Genomic DNA, 21880 nt, shown 5'->3' on the forward strand with positions numbered 1-21880 from the left:
GCCCTGGTGGTCTCTTCCAACTCTAGGATTCTAGGATTCTTTCAATTGCATATGTAATGCAAAACCTTCCAGGAACTAAGAGCCTTATAAGAGAGAGAGGAGGAGGAGGAGTTTTGAAATAATAAAATAAAATAATAGAATAAAATAAAATAAAGGAAGCAAGCCTCCCGACGCCCATGCCCGGCTCCACGTGACGGGTGGGGAAGGGGTGGGCGGGGCCGAGGGGGATGATGGACAGGGGGAGTCACGCGGCCTCGGCGTGGCTGCCTGCGCGGCTGTGTTTACCGCCCGGAGTTTGGCGAGGCGCTGCTGGCCCCGATCCAGCGCCCGGGCTGGAATGACACGGAGCAAGAGCTCGTTGTGTAATGTGGCAGAGCAAAGCCCAGCCCCGGCTAATCGAGTGCTGCTGGTCGGAGCCGCTGGGTACCAGCCGGGCTCGCTCTTTTTTTAATGGAAAAGGGCCCAAACCCGTGGGTTTTGGGCGTGCTGCACCGGTTGGATTTCGGCCTGTCGAGGGAGATGTTAAAGAGGGGGAGGCAGTTCGGCCGCGAAGGGGGATTGCAAGTGGCATCCGCTGGGAAATGATTGGCTAGTGGGGGTTGCGTGCTCGTGGGGAGCTGCACCGGTTGTGTTTCTGCCTGTCAAGGAATGAGATGTGCCGAGAAAAGGGAACACAATGCAAAAAAAAGCGAGGGGGTTATTTCGTAGGGTTAGGGTTCCCGTGCCTCGCAGGGGAGCTGCACCGGTTGTGCTTCTGCCTGTCAAGGACTGAGATGTGCCGAGAAACACAAATGCAAAAAAGAGAGGGGGGTATTTCGTAGGGTTAGGCTTCCCGTGCCTCTCAGGGGAGCTCTATCGGTTGTATCGCTGCCTGTTGAGGCAGCTGTCAGAGGAAGGAGAGCGGGCGGCCAGAACGGGACGTTGGTCGGATAACAGAATGGGAACGGGGTACCCCAAAGGTCATCTACTCCAACCCACCGGAATGCAGGCATCACAACTGGAAGAATCCCTGAGAGATTTAACCTTCCTTCCCCCCCCCCCCCGCCTGTTAATGCAACAATTAAAGGAAGATACCGCAGGGAAACGTATGGAGGGTGGGGTAGTGGAGCTATACCGGTTGGATTCCTGCCTGCCCCTGTTAAAGTACCGAGTGGTTTGAGGAGAAGAGGGGATAACCCAAGTACTGTTGGGAGGAGAGGCGCTCCGGTTGCATTTCTGCCTGAGAGAAAGGTGGGGAATCGGGGGTGGGAGAGGCAGCCAAAGACCAGCTGGGGAGAAATAGGGGGGCTGGGGGATAGGAGCGGGAACTGCGTGCGCAGGGCGCTGTACCGGTTGCATTTCTGCCAGCTGTGCAACTGTTACGCATAAACAAGAGGAGGAGAATGGCAACTGCTGGGCAATTCTTTGTGAGGCTGCGCGATTTGTATGCCTAGAAAACTGCTTTTGTTGTACTTGTGCCTGTCAAAGAAGGCGTTTAAGGAAGGAGACATTTGCAGGACACATCAGAAAATACTGCAAGGGCAGGCGGCGTTTCATACCCAGACAACTGCACCAGTTATATTTCTGCCTGTCCGGCAGTAGCTAAAACCACCACAGCCTCACCAGGAAAAAAAGAAAATAAAAGGTTGCAGGTTTCTAGTGGAAAGTACGTTTTCAGGGTAGGGATGTCGAAGAACAGCACCAGTTGGATTTCTGCCCGCCGTGGGACATTTCAGTGAGCAGGAGATGAGAGTGTGGGCACTTTGGGGAAAATACGGGCTGGGCCTATGTGGCTTTCCTTCATTTTTTCCGCAAAATGATTCCTATCCGAAACTTTGTCCCCCAAAATGTAATTCTTTAAAAAGATTGTTTTAACAAATGCCTATGAAAATACAGCCGCTCTGTTTATAAACGAGATATAATAGCAACCTGCACAATCCAATAGAGGGGGAGATTGTATATACGGGACTTAATGTCCCTATAAAAACTTTTACAAAGAGGAAATCATTTTATTTATTTGTTTTGCAGACCTCACCCCAGTTAATTTGCAGCGTGTAGTTTGGCAAATGCGCGTTAAAAACACTGATTCCGTTTTTTAGAGGGACACACCACCTGTTGAGTTTCTGTCTGATGTGCAAGCTATTACGCGGGTGTTAAACGCAAAAGAGCAGGCCTCGCTGGGACAGCTGGCAAGCCTAATGTTTCACGTTTGCATGCGGAGCGGGGCGAGCAGATAAAGCCCTTTGCCATCCAACAGGTGGAGTAGGGCCGCCCGAGAGGCAGAAATACAGCTGGCAGTGTCTTTTCTTCCAGGTAGGTGAGGTGCTAGTTGCAGGAAAAGCTTCACCTGTTTAATTATGGCCTTGCTGCGATGTTGGTAGGAATAGAGGCCTCATGGGGCGGGGTGGCAGTCTTATATAACGAGGCAGGGAGGGGCCGAGGGTTGCGTGGCCAGCAGAAATGCAACTGGTGATGTTGTTTAGGGAAAAGCTTCGTTGGTTTAATGGCAAAGGGTCAGAGTAGGGAATGCGGCAGACAGAAATTCAACAGGTAATGCCCCCCTAGATTTTTTTGGTGTGGGCTTACTGTTCAGTGCTTAAAGGCACAGATGTCTTATGAGAGAGGGAGTGGGGGGAAAAGCCTTCCTTGCCAGGATAAAGGCGGTAGAGCAACAGGTGATGTTTCTTCAAGTTTGGGAGAAGGATAAGTAGACGCTTCACCTGTTTAATGACAGCCCATAATTGTGCAGTTCTTCAGTATCTAAGCTTTAGAGCTGCGGCAGAGCAAGCGTTTGCGAGACAGACAAAAATCCAACTGGTGAGGTCTGCTTTCCAGCCACGGTGACACCTTCTGATTCACCTGTTTAATTAAAACCTGTTGCCGCAGTTATTAAAAGCTTCAGACGCCTTGTAAGAGAGGGGCGGCTAACAGAACCCTCTCCCTAAGAATAACAACAATAACTATGGAACACCTGGCACAAAATAAGCGCCACGAAGCAGACAGGAATGCAACTGGTGCTGTGCGCGCGTTTCCCCGACCCAAGGTGGTTAGGAAAGCTTCACCAGTTTAACGACAGCCTGTTTTCCAGTTGTTAAGCATTAAAAAAACAACTTCAAGCGGCGCTTTGAGTGACGCAGGCAGAATCAGAGCATTAATCAGAGAGGGGACGTTTGACCGGTTTAATTGCTGCCTGTTGCACGGGGTGAAGGGAGCGAGTGTCTGGTTAAGCACAGGCGAAAAGTCTACGGGTGACAAATCTTTTCCAACGAGGAGGGAGGAGCATTAATCAGAGAGGGGACGCTTGACCAGTCTAATTGCTGCCTGTTGCACGGGGGACGAGAGTTAAGCACAGGCAGAAGGGAAAACAAATCAATGGGTGACGAATCTTTTCCAACGCAGCGCTGGCGAGTGGTGGCGGGGAAGCATCAGGGCGGGGAAGCTTGACCAGACGAACTTCTGCCTGCTGCCCAGACGGGAGGTGTTTGTTGGCGAGAGTTTGGTTAGGCAGAGAGGCAGAAAGCGCAGGGCCCGTCGCGTGATTTTCCAGCCGGGAGAATGCCGCGGTCCGGGCGGGGAAGCTGAACCGGTTTAATTGCCGCCTGTTGCGCAGGCAAGCCGCGCGGGGAGGAGCCGGGCCGCGTCGGTGCGCCCCTGGCGGCCGCGTGCGGCCGGTGCAAGCGCGCCACCGCCGCCGCCGGTTCGGAGCGCCACTGCTCTCCCCTGCTCCGCCGGAGCCGCGTCTGCCTCTAGCCAAGTCAGCCCAGCAGGGTCCTCCCGGAGCGCCGGCGGCTGCGCGCTCTTTCCGCGGCCGGAGCCAGCTGGAGAGGCGCAGGGCGGCGCAAACTCCGCGCCGGCTCCATGGACTTCAACGCCAGCCTCGGCAGCCCCGCGGGAGCCAAGCGGGGTAGAGAAGCCGCCGCCGCCGCCGTCGCAAGAGGTAAGCGCGCAAAGCTACCCACGAATGCGCCCCGGTGCGTCCTGGAGGCGCGCTCTGCCCCGCTGGGGTCCAGGCGGTGGGGAGGAAAACACCCCCAAAGGGAGGGGGCGCGGGGCTTTTTCTGGTGTTGGGATGGAGAGAAGCAAAGCTGTTTCCTTCCCCGATGGGAGGGACAAAAAGTGAAAAGGGGGGTCCTTAAAGACGGGGGGGGGGCGAGGCGGGGTGAACGCGAGGTGGTTTCCGAGGCGAGGTAAGTTTGGCAAGCGGGTATCCAGCGGGGGAAAGTGGGTGGCACAGGGAGAGGGGGGGTTGGCGTTGGACACGCCCACCTTCCACGATCCAGAGGCAGGAGGGTTATTTGGGGAAAGGCATAGTTATTTATGGGAGGGGGGGTATCAAAAGAGAATTAAGTTGGGAGGGGGCTATTTGGGTGGGTGGAGAAAGGGGTGGTTGCATCTCAGCAAGGGGCATCGGTGACTCCAGTGAGGGCGGCGATATCTGGCAGAAATATGGGGGGGTCCGCAAAGTAGGGCTCTTTTCCCACCCTCTTTTAAGCAACCCTATTTAGAGAGTATCGCTGTAGGGACTCAGCTTTCCCAAAAATTGTTGGGGGGGGGGGCTAGCCAGAGGGGTTTCTAACCCTTTTGCAATCACTTCGAGATCGTTGAGCACCAGTGTGTCCTCTTCTGCTGCTGTCCCCCCCACTAAAAAAAACCACTCCCCTTAAAATGTTGTCTTTCCATGCTTTTCCACTATGCTTTGCAAAAATCAGATTTGTTTTGTTGCTTTTTTGGTGAGAGTGATTTGCAGTTATATCCCCTCAATGAAACCAGCGGTGGTTATTCTTTGCCTTCACCTCCGAGAGAAGTTCAGAAGTGCCATGGATTATTTCCTCAATCTGTTGGGATCAGGCTGTGCCCAACGTGTGGGGGTTTTGGGGGTGGGTATGTTATATTCTCTCTTCCAGAGCTTTCCCCCCCCAGGGGGAACTCACCGGAACTCAGTTCCGGCCCCTCTCAGGTGTGTGGCGTTGCCACTCTAAAAGAAGGAGGGAATTGTTCGTGGTGAATTCCGGCACCTCTTCTTTTTTAAAAAAAACAGCACTGCCGTTTTCCCTCTGTATCAGGCAATAAAGACATTGGATAGGGCTGTGTGATCTGGCATCTTGTTCTGAACAGTGGGCAAAAATGCCCTCAGGACACAGGAGTGTGGATAGACTGCCGCTGGACCTGGAGGTTCCATCCGAGCCTCAGAGGACAACCACTAGATTCCCCGCTTGGGATTCCCCAAAACTGGGATTGAGAGTCAAATGTGGCTCCGACAGGGGAGGCCGATCATAGGTGTTATGGCCAGTAGCCCCTGATAGCCCCCTCCCCTGCGAGACGCGAGTGGTTGCATTGTTTACAATATATATATATATATATATATCTTCTGTCCCACATCTTCCCTTGCAAAATGACCTATTGGCCATCGGAACCACCTCTCCAAAATAAGGAGAAGCCATGTTTATGCCTCAATGTATTTTATTGCTTCCTCCCTTCTCCTCCTCCCTCCTCCTCCTCCTCCTCTATTTTTGCGGGATTTCAGTTTTGACATGCTCAGTTTTCTGAACAAAAAAAGTCTCTTGGGAGTGGGGCCCATTTCACAGGGAGGAAAGTTGAGGCAGCTCTGTGAGGCAGGTGCAAGCTCCTCTTTACCAGTGTGTGGGAACAGAAGTAGGGTTAAAGCAGGTTAAGTGTGTTGGAGAATTGTTGTTCTTGGGGTTGGGGAAGGGGCTTCCCAGTTGTTTCAGAGTTGGGTGGCATGTGCAGAATGAAATTCCTGGTCCCTGGAACGTCAGCTTGCTCTGCTACCTTTGACAGCCACCCAGTTCTTCCTCTGTCCTGGCTACCATAGAACCAGCTCTGCAGCGACCCTTAGCTGTGATTACGCTCCCACCCAAAAAATAAAACTTTGTTGATATCCATGAAAAGGATTCATTGACTGTATGAAGGCATCTCGTTTATTCTCATTTAAACCAGGCCTTTGTGCATAACTTAGGTGGACTAGAATCTTAGTCCTGGACCTTGAGTACAGGTCCTGGGCAGTCGGGGTTGACAGTCCTGAATTCGAGGAACCGTCTCCTGTTTCTTTCTCAAGGGAGAGAATCTTCACGAAGGCACATTCTCCCCAAATAAGCCCCCAAAGGAAAAGTATCCGAAATGTGCTTGCAAACACCCTTCGCTATTAAGAAGGGTAAAGGCATATAGTTCATTCTCTAGATGTCTGCTTTGCAGGTGGAAGGTTGCAGGTTCAAATCCTGGCATCTCCAGGTGAGGTCAGGAATGTGCCCTGCCTGAAAACCAGGAAAACTGTCAGTGTGGACGAGGCTGAGCTGGGCGGACTAACAATTTCACATGGTACACAGCATTCTGGGGTCAAATGTGAGACTGGGACATTTCCCCTGCGCATTTTGACACCAACCCCCAAACCTTTTGGGATTATGTCTCTCTAGCCTGATCCCCTGTTGAGGCACCTTCCTGGGGGCATGCCATACATCTGAAGCACATTTTCCTTCACCCCAAGAATCCTGGGAACTGTAGTTTCTGGGGGTGCTGGGAACTGTAGCTCTGTGAGGACTAAACTACAGTTCCCATGTGCCTTTTATTGGGGGGGGGGTGCTTTAATCTATGGTGCTTACACAGGCAAAGGGAGCCCTGGGCTGAAATCCTGGTAGGATTAATTATTCTAAGGCCCAGCTTGCCACCGCCACCTCTTCGCTGCGGTTTTTTCTACCCTCTCTTTTTATTTTTTATTTTTGTCCCCTTTGGGGTTGTTGACAAAACCCGCCTCCCATCTGAGAGAGAGAGAGAGAGAGAGAGAGAGAGAGAGAGAGAGAGAGAGAGCGCCCCAATTAAGTCATTTGCATGGTGGTTACGGCACAGCGGCAATCTCGAGTCCTTCGCTCTCTCCGGCAGAGAGAGGAAAAGAGATCGTATCTCTCTCTCTCTCCGAGGCAGAGAGAGAGAGATGAGTTGTGAACGCGGCTTGGCCAGTTTCAGAGCGAAGCTGGGTTTCGTTCCGCAGCGTCTTCTGCCTCCCTAATGAACACCTTCGCTCTCCTGTTAAAGCCATCTCCTGCCACCCCAGAGGAGACTCCCTTTCTCCATCTCTCCTGGGACTGAGGTGGCCCAGAACCCTTTGGATTCCCTGGTACAGAGGGTGCACCCAGCCTCCTCCTCCTCCTCCTCCTCTTCTTCTTCTTCTTCTTCTTCCTCTTCCTCCCCCCCCCAACTGCTCCCCAGCCATCACCTCCAAGAACCGGCGCTGCTCTCATCTCGCCGAAATCTTTTTCAACCTCTCTTTTTCAACCTCCCCACAAAAATACTTTCAAAGTTTTCAGCTCAACATCTGGCTTCCGTTTTCACTCTGCAAATTTGACATGTTTTGTCTCCAGGAGTTTGGTGGGGGCGTTGTTAAAGGAGAGGGGCTTTTTCTGCCTTTTTTATTATTATTATTTTAAAATATATATTACTTTGCTTTTCAATGTTCCCGGGCACTCCACGAAGAACCCTCTCCGCTTAGGGCAGAGGCTTAAATTTGCATCTCTCTGTGTGTGAATCAGCATATGCAAATTGGGGTGCAGGTTAATTACTTCATTTATTTAATGAAAACACTTGCGTGCCGTAAAAAGAAATTGAGGCGGTTCGTGGGAATCAAAACATATTCAGCTAACCAAACGGCGGGTCGGACTACATGGCCTCCTGGAGTCCCTTCTAGCCCTACCATTCTTTGATTCTATTTTTTCTATTTTAAAAATGTTTAAACATTTGTTTCACAGGGTGAAGCCCCTGAGACTTAAAAAAGCCACAAGTATGTAGTCCGTCCCTGTCGGCCTTCTCAGTAATGTCTAGCTCCTTTATTTATTTGGTTTTTCTTCCAGAAGTTGTGTTCCTCATATCAGAGCTTCCAGAATAGCAGGCTGTTTTCTACCCCATACGTTTAAAGCCTGCAACCTTTCCCCCAACACAAGAATCCTGGGATGTATAGTTTTGCCGGCTCGCCGAACTACAATTCCCAGCACCCTCTGCGAACTACGCTTCCCAGAAATTCAGGGAAGCTGTGCGCTTTGAAAATGCGGTGAGGACACAGCGCAGAGTAGACCCATTTCAAATGAATGACCTGTGTTAATCAGTTATTTCCCCTTTCCACTGATTTCTAATAGATTTGCCTTTTTGGCTCCCTACTATAGTAGCCTGTTAGCCCAAATATTGTCCACAAAGTAGCCTGGTTGTTACCAAATTGTAGCCCTGCACCCCAGTAGCCTATTTTCTCCATAGTCTGATTTCTTCTCCCAGCTAACAGCTGCCAAATATTTACACCTGGATCTCGCGTCTTCCCCAATTTTTTATCTCCTTGCAGAGCTAGCAGATGAGGATGGTCTTGGGTTGTTTGCCTGGGTGCTCAGTTTGGGGTTTGAAAGCAGAATCCTACCATATTTTCCATCCTGGCTCCACAACCATGATGATTAGGAACATTGGGGGAGAGTGCTTGCATGTCACGTTGCTGGGATTTTTATTCCCAGTTAGGGTAGTGATGCCTAACAGTCAGAGCAGAGGTTTGTGGCCAGTTCTGGAAAGGACGTGTGTAGTCTGCAAATCTCAAAAGCTGAGGACTGGATTCCTTGGAAGTGTGTGCATTGTGGGACAGTGGAAGAGGCAACCCATGGCTTCAGGTAGCTGGCATAGCAGAGCTTCATGCGGCTGCGATGTTGTTCATTTAACTACAGTGCATCTGTTTCTCTTGTTGACTTGTTCAGGACTGTAAACATGTGTTTGCGTGTAGAGAGTGTTATCACAATGTCCCTTGAGCTCATCTTCTAACCCAGGCACCCCCAAACTCAGCCCTCCAGATGTTTTGGGACTACAACTCCCATCATCCCTGACCACTGGTCCTGTTAGCTAGGGATGATGGGAGTTGTAGTCCCAAAACATCTGGAGGGCCAAGTTTGGGGGTGCCTGTTCTAACCTTAATACTCCCCTCTTTGCCAAAATCCTAAATTTGGTCCAGAGGTCAGCAAACTTTTCGGTCCACTGTCCCTCAGATCTTGTGGGGGGCCAGACTATATTTTGAAAAGAAAAGAAAAATAAATGAATTCCTATGCCCCACAAATAACCCAGAGATGCATTTTAAATAAAAGGACACATTCTACTAATGTTAAAACACGCTGATTCCCGGACCATACGTGGGCCGGATTTAGAAGGCGATTGGGCCGGATCCGGCCCCTGGGCCTTAGTTTGCCTACCCATGATTTGGTCTGCTTGGAAGAAAAGCCAGGTGAACTCTGCATCTGCTCAGAGGCACTCTTTCCATTCTTATTAGATGCTCCCGGTGGGCTTCAAGACAAATTATTCAGGCTCTGGTCCTGAGCTGGGTTGGAGCCCCCATCGAAAGCCCATTCCCCCCCCACCCGAAACAGAACGCTGGGATCTGTAGTATATTCCCCACACATAGCTACAGTTCCCAGCACCCAGTATTCTTTCTTTGGATGTGTGTATGGAAAACCATGCTTTTGATGTGCTTCGAATGTGCAGCGCGCACTTTGTCTGTGGTCACGGTGCCTCTGAGCATGTACAGAGTGGGGGAGTTTTTCAAGCACAAGGGCTCCATCAGTCTAGCAGCTGGGCCATATAGTGTTTAGGGAAGCTTTTAATGTTTGATGCATTACTGTATTTTAATATTTTGTTGGAAGCCGCCCAGAGTGGCTGGGGAAGCCCAGCCAGATGGGTGGGGTATAAATTAGTATTATTATTATGATTATTATTAGGCTCTCCTCGTTTAATCTCCACAAGAACCCTGTGAGGTACGACAACCTCAGAGCCAACCACAGTCGCCAAGTGAGTTTCATCTGGCAGAGTGGGGATCCGAACCCTGGTCTCTCCCAGGTCCTAGTCCGCCACTCTAACCACTACACCACCGCTGCCTCTCACCTAGCGCTATTCCCAGGAGACTCATTGAATTGGAAAACATACCTAACCTGGGGCCTATCCATTTCAGTGAATTTATTCTAAGTGGAATGTAGTTGGAAAGGAAATGACAAAAGGTACATCTAAGAACCCTCCGGAGACCTTGCAGTTTTCCCGGCTGATTGGCGTCCCGGGAGTTGGACCCGGGTAAACTCTGTTCCCGCTCCCTTCTTGCAAGCAATTGCTTTTATTTTTAACCGCTTAGGATTTCAGCTAATATGTTAATGCGCCGGGCAAGGGCTCTTTGCTGGGGGACCAGCTGATCTCCCTCAGACGTGATTCTTAAGCTGCTGGTAATCTCTGCCCCACCTCCCAGCTCCAAAATCACCCCCCCCAAACGGGCTGGCATGGCCCCCTCCGGTCAAGCCGGCCGTCAGGTGGGTTTGCTGCACCCTTCGGGGCGGGGAGGGCGCTTTCAAGAAACCGGCTGCCTTTCCCTCACAAGAAACTCAAATTTTCTCCCCTGCGTAGGCGGAGAGACTTTTGCTGCATAAAGCAAATCAGAAAAACCCTCTTTGTTTGAACTTTGGGGCCTCGGCTCTAGGGAGATGAGGAATTTCAGAAGCTGCCTTGTACCCAATTAGACCAATTGCCTCCCTAGCTTAGCACTGCTTACACTGACCGGCAGCAGCGACGCTCCTGGGTTTCAGAAGGGGAAATCTTTCGCGGCCTGGCGACAGCGGTGCTCCACTTCCTTCCGAAGAACCTGCGGTGGACATGAAGGGATGGATTTGACCCACCAGCCCCACCCAGAAGGGCCGCTGGTCAGGGGTGCCCCGCCCCTGATCTCTTCCCCCAATAGTGAGGTGGCACTTCTCCTTCGGAACTCCCTGCCACTTGACATTAAGTTGGCGAATCACTGTTCCCTTTAAGACCCCCACGGAAGACATCGCTGCTGTAACAGGCTTAGATCCAGACATATGATTTGGTTTACATTTGCGGGTTTTCGTTTTGCTTGCTTTTAAAGTGATTTGTCATGCTTAATTGTTTTCTCCGTGTTTTTAGCAGTGGTTTAAATGTTATTTTTAATTTAAAAACCAACAAGCAGGTGCGTTTGCCACCCAGGGCTCCTCTGGGAGCTGTGTTCAAATGCTACTCAAGGTAGACCTGTGGAAATGAACGGAACTAAACTGGTTGTGTCTGTGAACTGCCCTGAGCAGGGCTAGCATTGAATAAGGAGGTTGAATACAGTGGTACCTTGGTTCTCAAACGCCTTGGAACCCAAACACTTCAAACCTGGAAGTTAATGTTCCAGTTTGCAAACCATTTTTCAGAAGCCGAACGTGCTCCGTTTTGAGTGTTATACTTTCGTTTTGAGTGTTACGTTGAAGTCTGTCTGTTTTTGCTATTTATTTTGAGTTTTTGTTTTTGCGACTGTGTGGAACCAAGTTCAGCTATTGATCAATCGATTGATTGTCTGCCTGCAGTACATTGCTTATTGCTTTCAATTTATGGATCCATTGCTGTTTTAGGGGTTGTTTTTAAAAGTTTGGAACGGATTAATCCATTTTGCGTTCCTTTCTATGGGAAAGCACGCCTTGGTTTTGGAACGCTTTGGTTTTGGAACAGATTAAGTTTGAGAACCAAGGTACCGCTGCAAAGGCATTTTTAAAAACAGTTTGCTCCTGACCGACAAATGGTGGAAAATCTCAGGATTGGGGCCCCAAATGCACCCATCCGGTGCCCTAGGGAGGGGGATGCAGCGAACTGCTTTTTACCGCTGTTGCACCTCGCTCAGCTTTGCCGAGTTGGACCGGCAGGGATGCAGGAGCTGTGGGAGCCTTTCCCAGCCCTGCTGGCGGATCCCAGGGCTTGAACCCGGGATCTGGTGCAGGTGAAGCCAGTGCTCTCCCCCCTGAGCTGTATCCTTTCCCCATGGGAGGTGGAGGCCCAGCAACTTCTTGGAGGGGCCACAGATTCTCTGGAGAACGCACTTTTCTGGTGGAAAAGGAACACAAGGAGAGCTGGGGGATAGAAGCTCCAGGCCAATTCAAGAGTTGGAGTTAGCAGAGCGGGAGATACTCAGCAGTACCCCCAGGATCCTGGCTCGGGGCTAGCTGAAAGTTTCACAGCAATTAAGGAGGGTAGGGAGACATGGAGAGTTGAAGGCAGCAGCAGAGCAGAGCAAAGTCCAGGGAGATGGAGAGGCCCACACACACAAGCACCCAGCGATTCATTCTCACCTGCCCAAGGGTGATGCTGATTTGGGATGTGCAAAATTTAGCAGAGAGAGAACCACCAGGGCAGGATTTCGGTTCAGCACCTCGGTTTCCCCATCTGTGAAATGGGAGGGATGGTCGGCAGCGCTTTGAGCCGCGAGTCTCTCCACTCAGAAAGTGACTGTTGAACGTAAAGGCTTTGGAACTCCTCTCTCAATCTGCTTGTTTTATAAAGTACAGGGGTACCTTGGTTCTCAAACTTAATCCGGTCCAGAAGTCCATTCCGAAACCAAAGCATTCCAAAACCAAGGTGCGCTTTGCCATAGAAGGGAATGCAAAACGGATTAATCCGTTCCAGACTTTTAAAAACAACCCCTAAAATAGCAATTTAACATGGGTTTTGCTATCTTACGAGACCATTGATCCTTGACGGGGCTCTTCTTATGGAGCCTCCAGGTCCAGACACAGTCTATCTAGAATTTCTGGGTCCCCGGGGGCGTTTGACCAGGACGAACAGGACGCTGGGCTGTGACAGACCATTGGACTGACCTCTCAGGGTTTTTTTCCTCGTGTGCTTGTTATAAACAGTAAAAACCACACGGAAAAAGAATTCAGAACATCAGCTAGCGCTTTGTGTAGGGGTGTCAACCTTGAACCAATAGGGACCCCCTTGTTCACCTGTCTTGTGAGCCCGCCACACATTTCCAAGAACTTGCAGTTCCTTAATCCGTTCACCCAGCTAACATTTGTCCTGGGTTGATTTGTCAGGAAAGAGGATATTGTTTTTTTCCTTGTTGGTTAAAGGTATTCCACAGAGAAAACCATAGGTAAAGGTAAAGGGACCCCTGACCATTAGATCCAGTCGTGGCCAACTCTGGGGTGGCGGCCCTCATCTCGCTTTATTGGCCGAGGGAGCCGGTGTACAACTTCCGGGTCATGTGGCCAGCAGGACTAAGCCGCTTCTGGCGAACCAGAGCAGCGCACGGAAACGCCATTTACCTTCCCGCCGGAGTGGTACCTATTTATCTACTTGCTCCGGTGTGCTTTTGAACTGCTAGGTTGGCAGGAGCAGAGACTGAGCAACGGGAGCTCACCCCGTCACGGGGATTCGAACCGCCGACCTTCCGATCAGCAAGCCCTAGGCTCTGTGGTTTAAGCCACAGCGCCACCGGCGTCCCTAGACCCTTACAATCCCTTTTCCATCTTCCTGGATGAACTCTTCCAGCTCCAGGCAGTAAAATGAGAAGAGGTCAAAGATTTGATGCGTTCAACTAAGTCCGTTTCGGACTTAGGGGTGGGCGAATAAATCCAGTTTCAGTTTTTCCAGTATCAAACTCAGTTCTCCACATTTCCACATCAGCTTGTCTTTTTAAGTCCTTCAGCGTTCAAGTGCAAAGCCCTCCCAATATACCCATGTCTGTATGCATTTTTGCCTAAGGCACCCATTTTTAACAATGCGGTTCCCGCTATTTTCACTCAAATATTTACCTTTTGCACTAAACGTGAGAACGCTTTGCACTCTTGTTTTTAAATGTTTTGTGTCTGTTCTGTCCTGGGCTCCTTTTGGGGAGGAAGAGGCGGGTGCGAATATAACAAATAAATACCCTGGTATGTGCATTTTTTGGCGACACGTTACTGAACTGGGGAATTTTGCATTGCAACATCTGGAGAAGTGCGTGTTTCAAATGAAACGACTTTGTTTTTGATTGTCTACTCCTCCTCCATCCCTACTCAGACCCAGCAAAATCAATCAATGGGCTCAGAGAATCAGTGGGGTTCGGTAGCTGCAATTCCTCTATTCCATTAATTTCCGTGGTTCTGTTCTGCATTGGACTTGGTTGGGTTCTGCTGGCGCTTTCAGCTGCTCCAGAGGGCATGGCTTGAAGCGACAAAAGAAAGGCACATTTCCTTTTTTATATATATAAATTTTTATTAGTTTTTCAACATATCATTTTCAACAATAATTAAACGTACTTTTACATCATATACAATTTTCTGACTTCTATCAATCACATCTGAAAATTTTTCAATCTATTCACTCTATTTACATTTCTTATTTTTTTTAATAATGATAATAATAATAATAATAATAATAATAATAATAATAATAATAATAATAATTTTATATCCCCCCTCCCCAGTCGAAGCCGGGCTCAGGGCAGCTAACAACAATAAAATAATACAACATTCTAAAATCATTTAATTATAAAATTAATTCAAATCAAATTGATGGCAACCATTGGGCTAGAGTTCTGTGAAGATTGCCAAAGGAGGGAGTCAGGCTGTGCCCTGGCCAAAGGCCTGGCGGAACAGCTCTGTCTTGCAGGCCCTGCGGAAAGATGTCAAGTCCCGCAGGGGCCCTAGTCTCTTGGGACAGAGCGTTCCACCAGATCGGAGCTTTCACTTTTAAATCTCATAGCTAATATCTCTTTTCTTTCTCTTCTTTGCAATATTTCATATATTTCTCCTTACAAAACTTATTGCAGTCCTGCTAGCGTAATTTGTTGATTACAGTTGCTCTTCAAATAGTTTGTATATTTCTTCCAATCTTCTGTAAATCTCTGGTCCAGCAGGTTTTGAATCCTTCCTGTCATTTTATCCAATTCTGCGTAGTCCATTAATTTTGTCTGTCATTTTTCTTTTGTCGGAATTTCTTCTTGCTTCCATTCCTGAGCCAACAATACTCTTGCCGCTGTTGTTGCGTATAAAAACAATTTTGCATCCTGTCTATTAATATCCTCCCCTATAACGCCCAGTAAAAATGCTTCTGGTTTTTAAAGAAATGTATATTTCAACATCTTTTTCATCTCATTATATATCATTTCCCAGAAGATTTTTACTGTCTTACATTCCCACCACATGTGATAAAATGTTAAGAAAGGCACATTTCCGTTCAACATTAGGAGAAAAATATGGGTGGTGAGAACAGTTTGACAGTGAAACTAACACCCTCGTCTAGCGCAGGCAGGCTGGACTAGAAGACCTTATGAGGTCTCATTCGGTTCCATAATTCCATAATTAATGCCCACGAAGAATCACGGGAACCGTAGTTTACCCCCTTGCCGTGCTACGTTTCCCAGCACCTCCGACAATCTACAATTCAGGTGCTTTAAGTGAGTGTTGTGGGAATGAGGCCAATTTCCCAGAAAGCTGTTTCTGTTTCCTTCCTCCCCCCACCCACCCCCAGTTTCTAAAGGTGTGTATGGGGGCACATCCCATCAATTAAAGCGTCATCAAGGAGAAACTGAGTCACTGGTGAAACTGATACGGCTTTCTCTTGACCTGACTAACAGCTGACACAACAGAAGTTTATAAATCTACATTCCAAGTGTGGCTGCACCATAGATTTTCATAACGCCATTAGGATCTTGGCAGTTTTGCTTCCAAGTCCTTTCCTAACGATCGCTGGGATCTTTTTTTTTTTTACAGCTGCCATACACTGGTTCAGCATTCTGTTGTTTTTGTTTTATATATATATAGTTTTTTAAATTGATTTTCCATTTAAACGTATATAGTAACATCGTTATTATTCGCTTTCCTTCCTTGACTCTTTAGAGCTTGTCAACCTCTTTCCCTCCCCACCCCTTTGCTTTCAAAAGTAATCACAGCATTTTATATATTTTCCAATTCTAATATAACTCGTTACAAAATACCTCATAATATAAATAAATATAGAAGGGGGGGGGATTCTTATTACTAGTCTTCGGATAACCCTACTAGTGTTGTTAGTTGCTTACAACGATCTTTTAAATATTGTGTAAATTTACTCCAGTCTTTTTGGAATACTTGGTTGTGCTGGTTTCGGATTTTTCCCATCAGCTTCGCCAGTTCTGCAAAGTCCACTATCTTCGTCTGCCACTCTTCTTTCGTTGTGGCTCAGCATTTTGTTTTATGTGCCACGACCCCAAGGCCTTCTGTTCAGATGCCATTAGTGTAAAATACGGGTAGGCAAACTAAGGCCAATTGCCTTCTAAATCCATCCTGCGGACGGTCCGGGAATTGTCATGTTTTTACATGAGTAGAATGTGTCCTTTTATTTAAAATGCATCTCTGGGTTATTTGTGGGGCACAGGAATTCGTTCATATTTTTTCTTCAAAATATAGTCCGGCCCCCCCACAAGGTCTGAGGGACAGTGGACCGGGCCCCTGCTGAAAAAGTTTGATGACCCCTGGTGTAAAACAAGGGCAGCCAAAATGATGAACGGGGTGAAGCAACTCTGTGAGGAAAGGTGGCGGCGTTTGGGACTTCTTAGTTTAGAGAAAAGTCAAATAGGAAGTGACCTACTAGAAGTTTATGAAATGATAAAGAAAGTGGATAGAGGGGGGAAGTGGTTTTTCTTTCTGTCTCATAACACAGGGACTTGTGGACTTCCAAGGGAGTATGAGGTTTGGGAGATTTGGGACAGATGGAAGAAAGTCCTTTGTGCAGTGCAGTTAAACTGTGGAACTCCTTGCCACAAGAGAGCGGAATGGCCCCCAGCTTAAAGGTAAAGGGACCCCTAACCATTAGGTCCAGTCGTGGCCCACTCTGGGTTTGCTGCGCTCATCTCGCTTTACTGGCCGAGGGAGCCGGCGTACAGCTTCCTTGTCATGTGGCCAGCATGACTAAGCTGCTTCTGGAGAATCAGAGCAGCGCACAGAAACGCCGTCTATCTATTTGCACTTTGACGTGCTTTCGAACTGCTAGGTTGGCAGGAGCAGGGACCGAGCAATGGGAGCTCACCCCGTTGCGGGGATTCGAACCACCGACCTTACAATCAGCAAGCAATTCTTCTGAATATGAGTTGCTAGAAACCGCAGTAGGGGGGAGAATTGCTCTTGCGTTTGGGTCTCGTTTTGGGGTTTCCAATCGGGGCATCTGGTTGGCCGCTGTAAGGACCAGATGAGCTACTGGTGAGCCTGCCTAGATGAGCCACTGTAAGGACTAAATGAGCCACTAGATGAGCCTGCCGGTCATCAGAGGAGCCCAAAATTGTCACTTTTTTTAAAAAAAAATAGGTAGTTGTAATAAGATGATCAAAATATAAAGCCCAGCAACTAAGAATCACAAATCCACGTAATAAAATTACGTTGCCATTTAGGGTTTCTTTCTTGAAAGCGTCTTCGCCTTTCTTCTCTTTATTGAAACAACGACAACCACTCGAGGTGCGGCTTATCAAAATAACCGAGTATGAAAAGACTGAAATTGAAGTTTCAAAAGGAAACGTGGCAAGCACAGCAGAAATTTGGCAGATTGAAAGTTAAGGCCGTTGAGAGTGGCAGCTGTCGGTGGGGCAGAGCCCTTCTTGGAAGGGAAGGTTGGAGCTGACTTTGAGAAGGCGGATCGAGACCAGTGGGGAGGGTTGTGACATGTGCCTTGCATGCAGAAGGTCTCTGATTCCGTCCCCTGTCTGAATCCCCGGAGGTCCACTGCTGCTACCGGTCAGTGCTGGCGATCCCAAACTACTGGCTCTGCAGAAGGCAGCTTATTTTCAACCTTTCTGCCCCCAGAAACTCGCTCCCTGGAGAAGCCAGCCGGGCTCCAGCACAGCTGGAGGAAACTTTCTTGTTCCAACAGAACATCTGGGACCTGACTACTTTTAATGAAAGGGCTGGTGCCATGATGTTTTTATTATAATTATTGGTATGGTTTAAATACATTTGTGTGTGCATTCACGTGTGCGTGTAGTTTTAATTCTCTTAATGCTTTGTTGTTGTTTTAATTATTGCTTTCCCCCGCCCATGTTTTTAGCTGAACTCATTTCATCTGTAACCTGCCTTGAGTGTCCATCAGGAAAGAAGGCGGGTTAATATTATCATTATCGTTATCATTATTATTTCCTAGAATGCAACGGGTGCTTTCCTCAGGAGGGTGTCCTGGGGTTCAGCCATTGTCCTGGAGAAGGTTGCATCGTTGGTCGTACTGAAGAGCCCCTCCAGACTGGGGGTTTTTGGGGGGTGGGAGGTTGTGATTTGCACAATGATAATGCACCAGTGAGAGCTGGACCATAAAAAAAGCTGATTGCCAAAGAATGGGTGCTTTTGAATTCTGGTGCTGTTATTGCTTTAACCTTTCCGACATCTTAAATTGTTTTTCTCGGTGACAATTTGCCTTGCCAACAAAGGTCCGTATAGTTAAAGCTATGATTTTCCCAGTCGTGATGTATGGAAGTGAGAGCTGGACCATCAAGAAGGCTGATCACCGAAGAATTGATGCTTTTGAATTCTGGTGCTGGAGGAGACTCTGGAGAGTCCCATGGACTGTAAGAAGAACAAACCTCTCCATTCTGAAGGAAATCAGCCCTGAGTGCTCACTGGAAGGACAGATCCTGAAGCTGAGACTCCAAGACTTTGGCCACCTCAGGAGAAGAGAAGACTCCCTGGAAAAGACCCTGATGTTGGGAAAGATGGAGGGCGCAAGGAGAAGGGGACGACAGAGGACGAGATGGTGGGACAGTGTTCTCGAAGCTACCAGCATGAGTTTGACCAAACTGCAGGAGGCAGTGGAAGACAGAAGTGCCTGGCGTGCTCTGCTCCAGGGGGTCACAAAGAGTCGGACACGACTAAACGATTAAACAACAACAAATGCACCAGTAATTGGTTGATACCGGACTGTCCACACTTTATCCTGCTTTCCTCGCTCCCTGGGAAGAGGGATTGATTGCTGAACCACTCTGGAGATTATAGCTCTGGGAAGGGAATCTCCCAGCGACTCTCATAACAAACTGCAACTTGCAGGATTCTTTGGGGGAAACCAGGAGTGTTTAAAGTGTTTAAAATAAATAATAAGAATAAGAATAATACATTATTTATACATCTGGCTGGGTTTCCCCGCCACTCTGGGCAGCTCCCAACAGAATATTAAAAATAGACTCAAACATTTAAAAATCCCCTAAACAGGGCTGCCTTCAGATGTCTTCTAAGAGTCAGAGAATTCTTTATTTCCTTGACGTCTGATGCTTTCAACCTGTGCTGTCATCTTGGTCTAAACCTGGGCCTAAATCCTAAAGCTGTATTGTTTTTAACACTCGATTGGGAACCGCCCAGAGTGGCTGGGGAAACTCAGCCAGATGGGCAGGGTATAAATAATAAATTATTATTATTGTTGTTAATTATTATAAAGCCCCCATTGTCCTTTGGGGGGGGGATTCAATTCAGTTTGAGTGGAACAGCTAGCTTAACCTCGTCCGTCTGTGTTCTGTAAGACATTCAGGCACGGTTATATCCGAGATGGTTGTCCTTTTTTTGTTTTTGATGGTGAAGATATATTTTTAAATTTCATTTTGTGCTGCATTCTGTATGTATAATGCGGAGGGGACAGTTGGATAGCAACTGATGGCAATAAAACAGAGCTTAAGGCAGGGTCCGGTATGGTTTCAAATTGGATTGGGAGCCCCGAGTTATTACTGGGTTGGGGGTTCCAGCCTTGCCAGGTGTGCGGACGGTCATAGCTGTCAATGTTTCCCTTTTTTAAAGGGAAATCCCCTTATTCCAAATAGGATTCCTTGCAAGAAAAGGGAAAAGATGGCAGCTATGCTGACGGTTGATCCCGGACTTTAAATCACAGAACCTTAAGAGTTGGAAGGGGGATCAGACAAAGTTAAAAAAAAGGGAGTGGTTTTTCATGTCAAAGAAAAATGAAACCCCAAGTTGTTGTTTAAGGATGAGGAAGGAAGATACATTGCCGTGGCAATTGCAGCACAAAGCGATAAATATCTTTTTGGGGGAATTTATGCACCAAATGATGGAAAAGTAGAATTTTTCAGAAATTTGGACTCTAAACTTAATGACTACCTGGAATAGAAAATAATATTAATGGGAGATTTGAATGGAATAGTCTCCACATTTATGGATAAATCACAAGAGCAGAGCGTGCAAAATGCAGGCAGACTTCCAAAATTGTTTTTTTGATATGGTAGACAAATATGACCTCTCAGATATGTGGAGACTACACAGAACCTTAACAGCTGGAAGGAGGACCTCAGGCGACATCTAGTCAAACCCCCCGGAAAGGCAGGAACATTATTGAGCCATGCTATGCGGACGTTTTGGGGAAGGGATGGCAACTTGAAGCATCAATCTGGAGAACCGAATTCCTTTTTAAAAAAGAGGGAGAGAAAATGGCACATTTTCATTTGCCCATTGGTACTGGAGAGTCGGCTCCCTTTTGGAGCTCCCTGCTTCTCCCAGCGGCAAAATGCACCTGATTCTGGGGTGGAGCGATGGGTAGTTCAGGCACTCGGGAGAGAAAGCCAAAAAGGAGCTGGAACAACAGCAGGAGAAGGAGGAGGAGGGCAGGATTTGGGAGGGGTGCGTCTCTTGGGGCGAAGCTCTTGGAGCAGATCAGGGAGAACAGGCTGTATGTGTGTGTGTCTTCACGTATGTGTGCGTTTCAGAGAGAGAGAGAGAGATCGGATAAGCCAGCTCAGCGCTGAGGAATTCTAGGAAGGTGCCACAGAAATCTTGGCTTTCGAACCTTCCTTGCTTCCGGAGGCCTGGGCGAAAAGCTTTGGGGACATTCCTCACCGCTCCCCTTATATTCAGGCAGCAGCTGGAAGGCAGTAACGTCAACAGCTGCCTTTGCGCCGAGTCCACCTAGCGCAGTATTTCTGGCACTGGCTGGCAGCAGCTCTCCAAAGGGGAGATATTTCCCCAGCAGCCCTGAGATGGAGTTGCCGGGGTTTCCTAGACGACTTGCAGAGTTAGAAGGGGCCTTGAGAATCATCTAGTTCAGGCATGTCAAAAATCCGCCTTTGATTGATTTAATCCGGTCCCTGTGGCAGTATATGTCCTGGTGTAAAATCCTAACTATATGTGTGTGTGTGTGTGTGTGTGTGTGTGTGTGTGTGTGTGTGTGTGTGATGGTGTTGTTATTGTTTAGTCGTTTAGTCGTGTCCGCCTCTTCATGACCCCCTGGACCAGAGCACGCCAGGCACTCCTGTCTTCCACTGCCTCCCGCAGTTTGGTCAAACTCATGCTGGTCGATTTGAGAACACTGTCCAACCATCTCGTCCTCCGTCACCCCCTTCTCCTTGTGCCCTCCATCTTTCCCAACATCAGGGTCTTTTCCAGGGAGTCTTCTCTTCTCATGAGATGGCCAAAGTCTTGGAGCCTCAGCTTCAGGATCTGTCCTTCCAGGGAGCACTCTAATTGGAGAACAGCAACCTTGGCATTGTCTGAGCTATCCTGCATTCGAAGCCAGTGCTCTGCTCGCTGAGCTGTGTGGCCTTTGCTCTCATGAAATTAAGCAAGTTTCCAGTCCTCATGACTCTGCATCGAACTGATTTCAGGAGGAGCCTAGGATGTGGCCCAGGCAGACCCTCGGCCCGTCTTGCTCAGGAGCTGCCTGCCTGGAGATGTCGGAGGCTGAGCCAAACTGCGTGGCTTGCCACCCAGGGTTAGCCCTTCCCTTCCAAATAAACCAAGGAGGCAGTCCTCATGGTTCTAGATAGAAGGTAAAAGGTAAAGGGACCCCTGACCATTAGGTCCAGTCGTGGCCAACTCTGGGGTTGCGGCGCTCATCTTGCTTTATTGGCCGATGGAGCCGGCGTACAGCTTCTGGGTCATGTGGTCAGCAGGACTAAGCTGCTTCTGGCGAACCAGAGCAGAGCACGGAAACGCCGTTTACCTTCCCGCCGGAGTGGTACCTATTTATCTACTTGCACTTTGACGTGCTTTCAAACTGCTAGGTTGGCAGGAGCAGGGACCGAGCAACGGGAGCTCACCCCGTTGCGGGGATTCGAACTGCCGATCTTCTGATCGGCAAGGCAGGAACTTAGAAAACTGCCTTGTATTCCCAGTCCGCCCATCAGCCTCTCCAG

The 21880-nt window shown here is 48.5% G+C and overlaps 1 protein-coding gene across 3 annotated transcripts in view; it reads left to right on the forward strand.

The window, feature by feature from the left end:
* The first annotated feature begins 2477 nt into the window (after window positions 1-2477).
* The window catches only part of RORC (RAR related orphan receptor C), a 90497-nt gene continuing 71094 nt past the window's right edge, over window positions 2478-21880 (forward strand). The window contains exon 1 of one of the 3 annotated variants that reach the window (XM_083715813.1): window positions 2478-2529. Coding sequence is in view for 2 of the 3 variants with exons in the window: in XM_083715811.1 (XP_083571937.1) it covers window positions 3838-3916 (79 nt within the window). In the remaining variant the exon portion in view is untranslated. Of the gene's footprint in view, window positions 2530-3711; window positions 3917-21880 lie in introns of those variants that run through there. The other 2 variants (XM_083715811.1, XM_083715812.1) reach the window with 2 other exon arrangements.

This window comes from Podarcis gaigeae, assembly GCF_964106915.1.
Source record: "Podarcis gaigeae genome assembly, chromosome: 16".
Classification (NCBI taxonomy): domain Eukaryota; kingdom Metazoa; phylum Chordata; class Lepidosauria; order Squamata; family Lacertidae; genus Podarcis; species Podarcis gaigeae.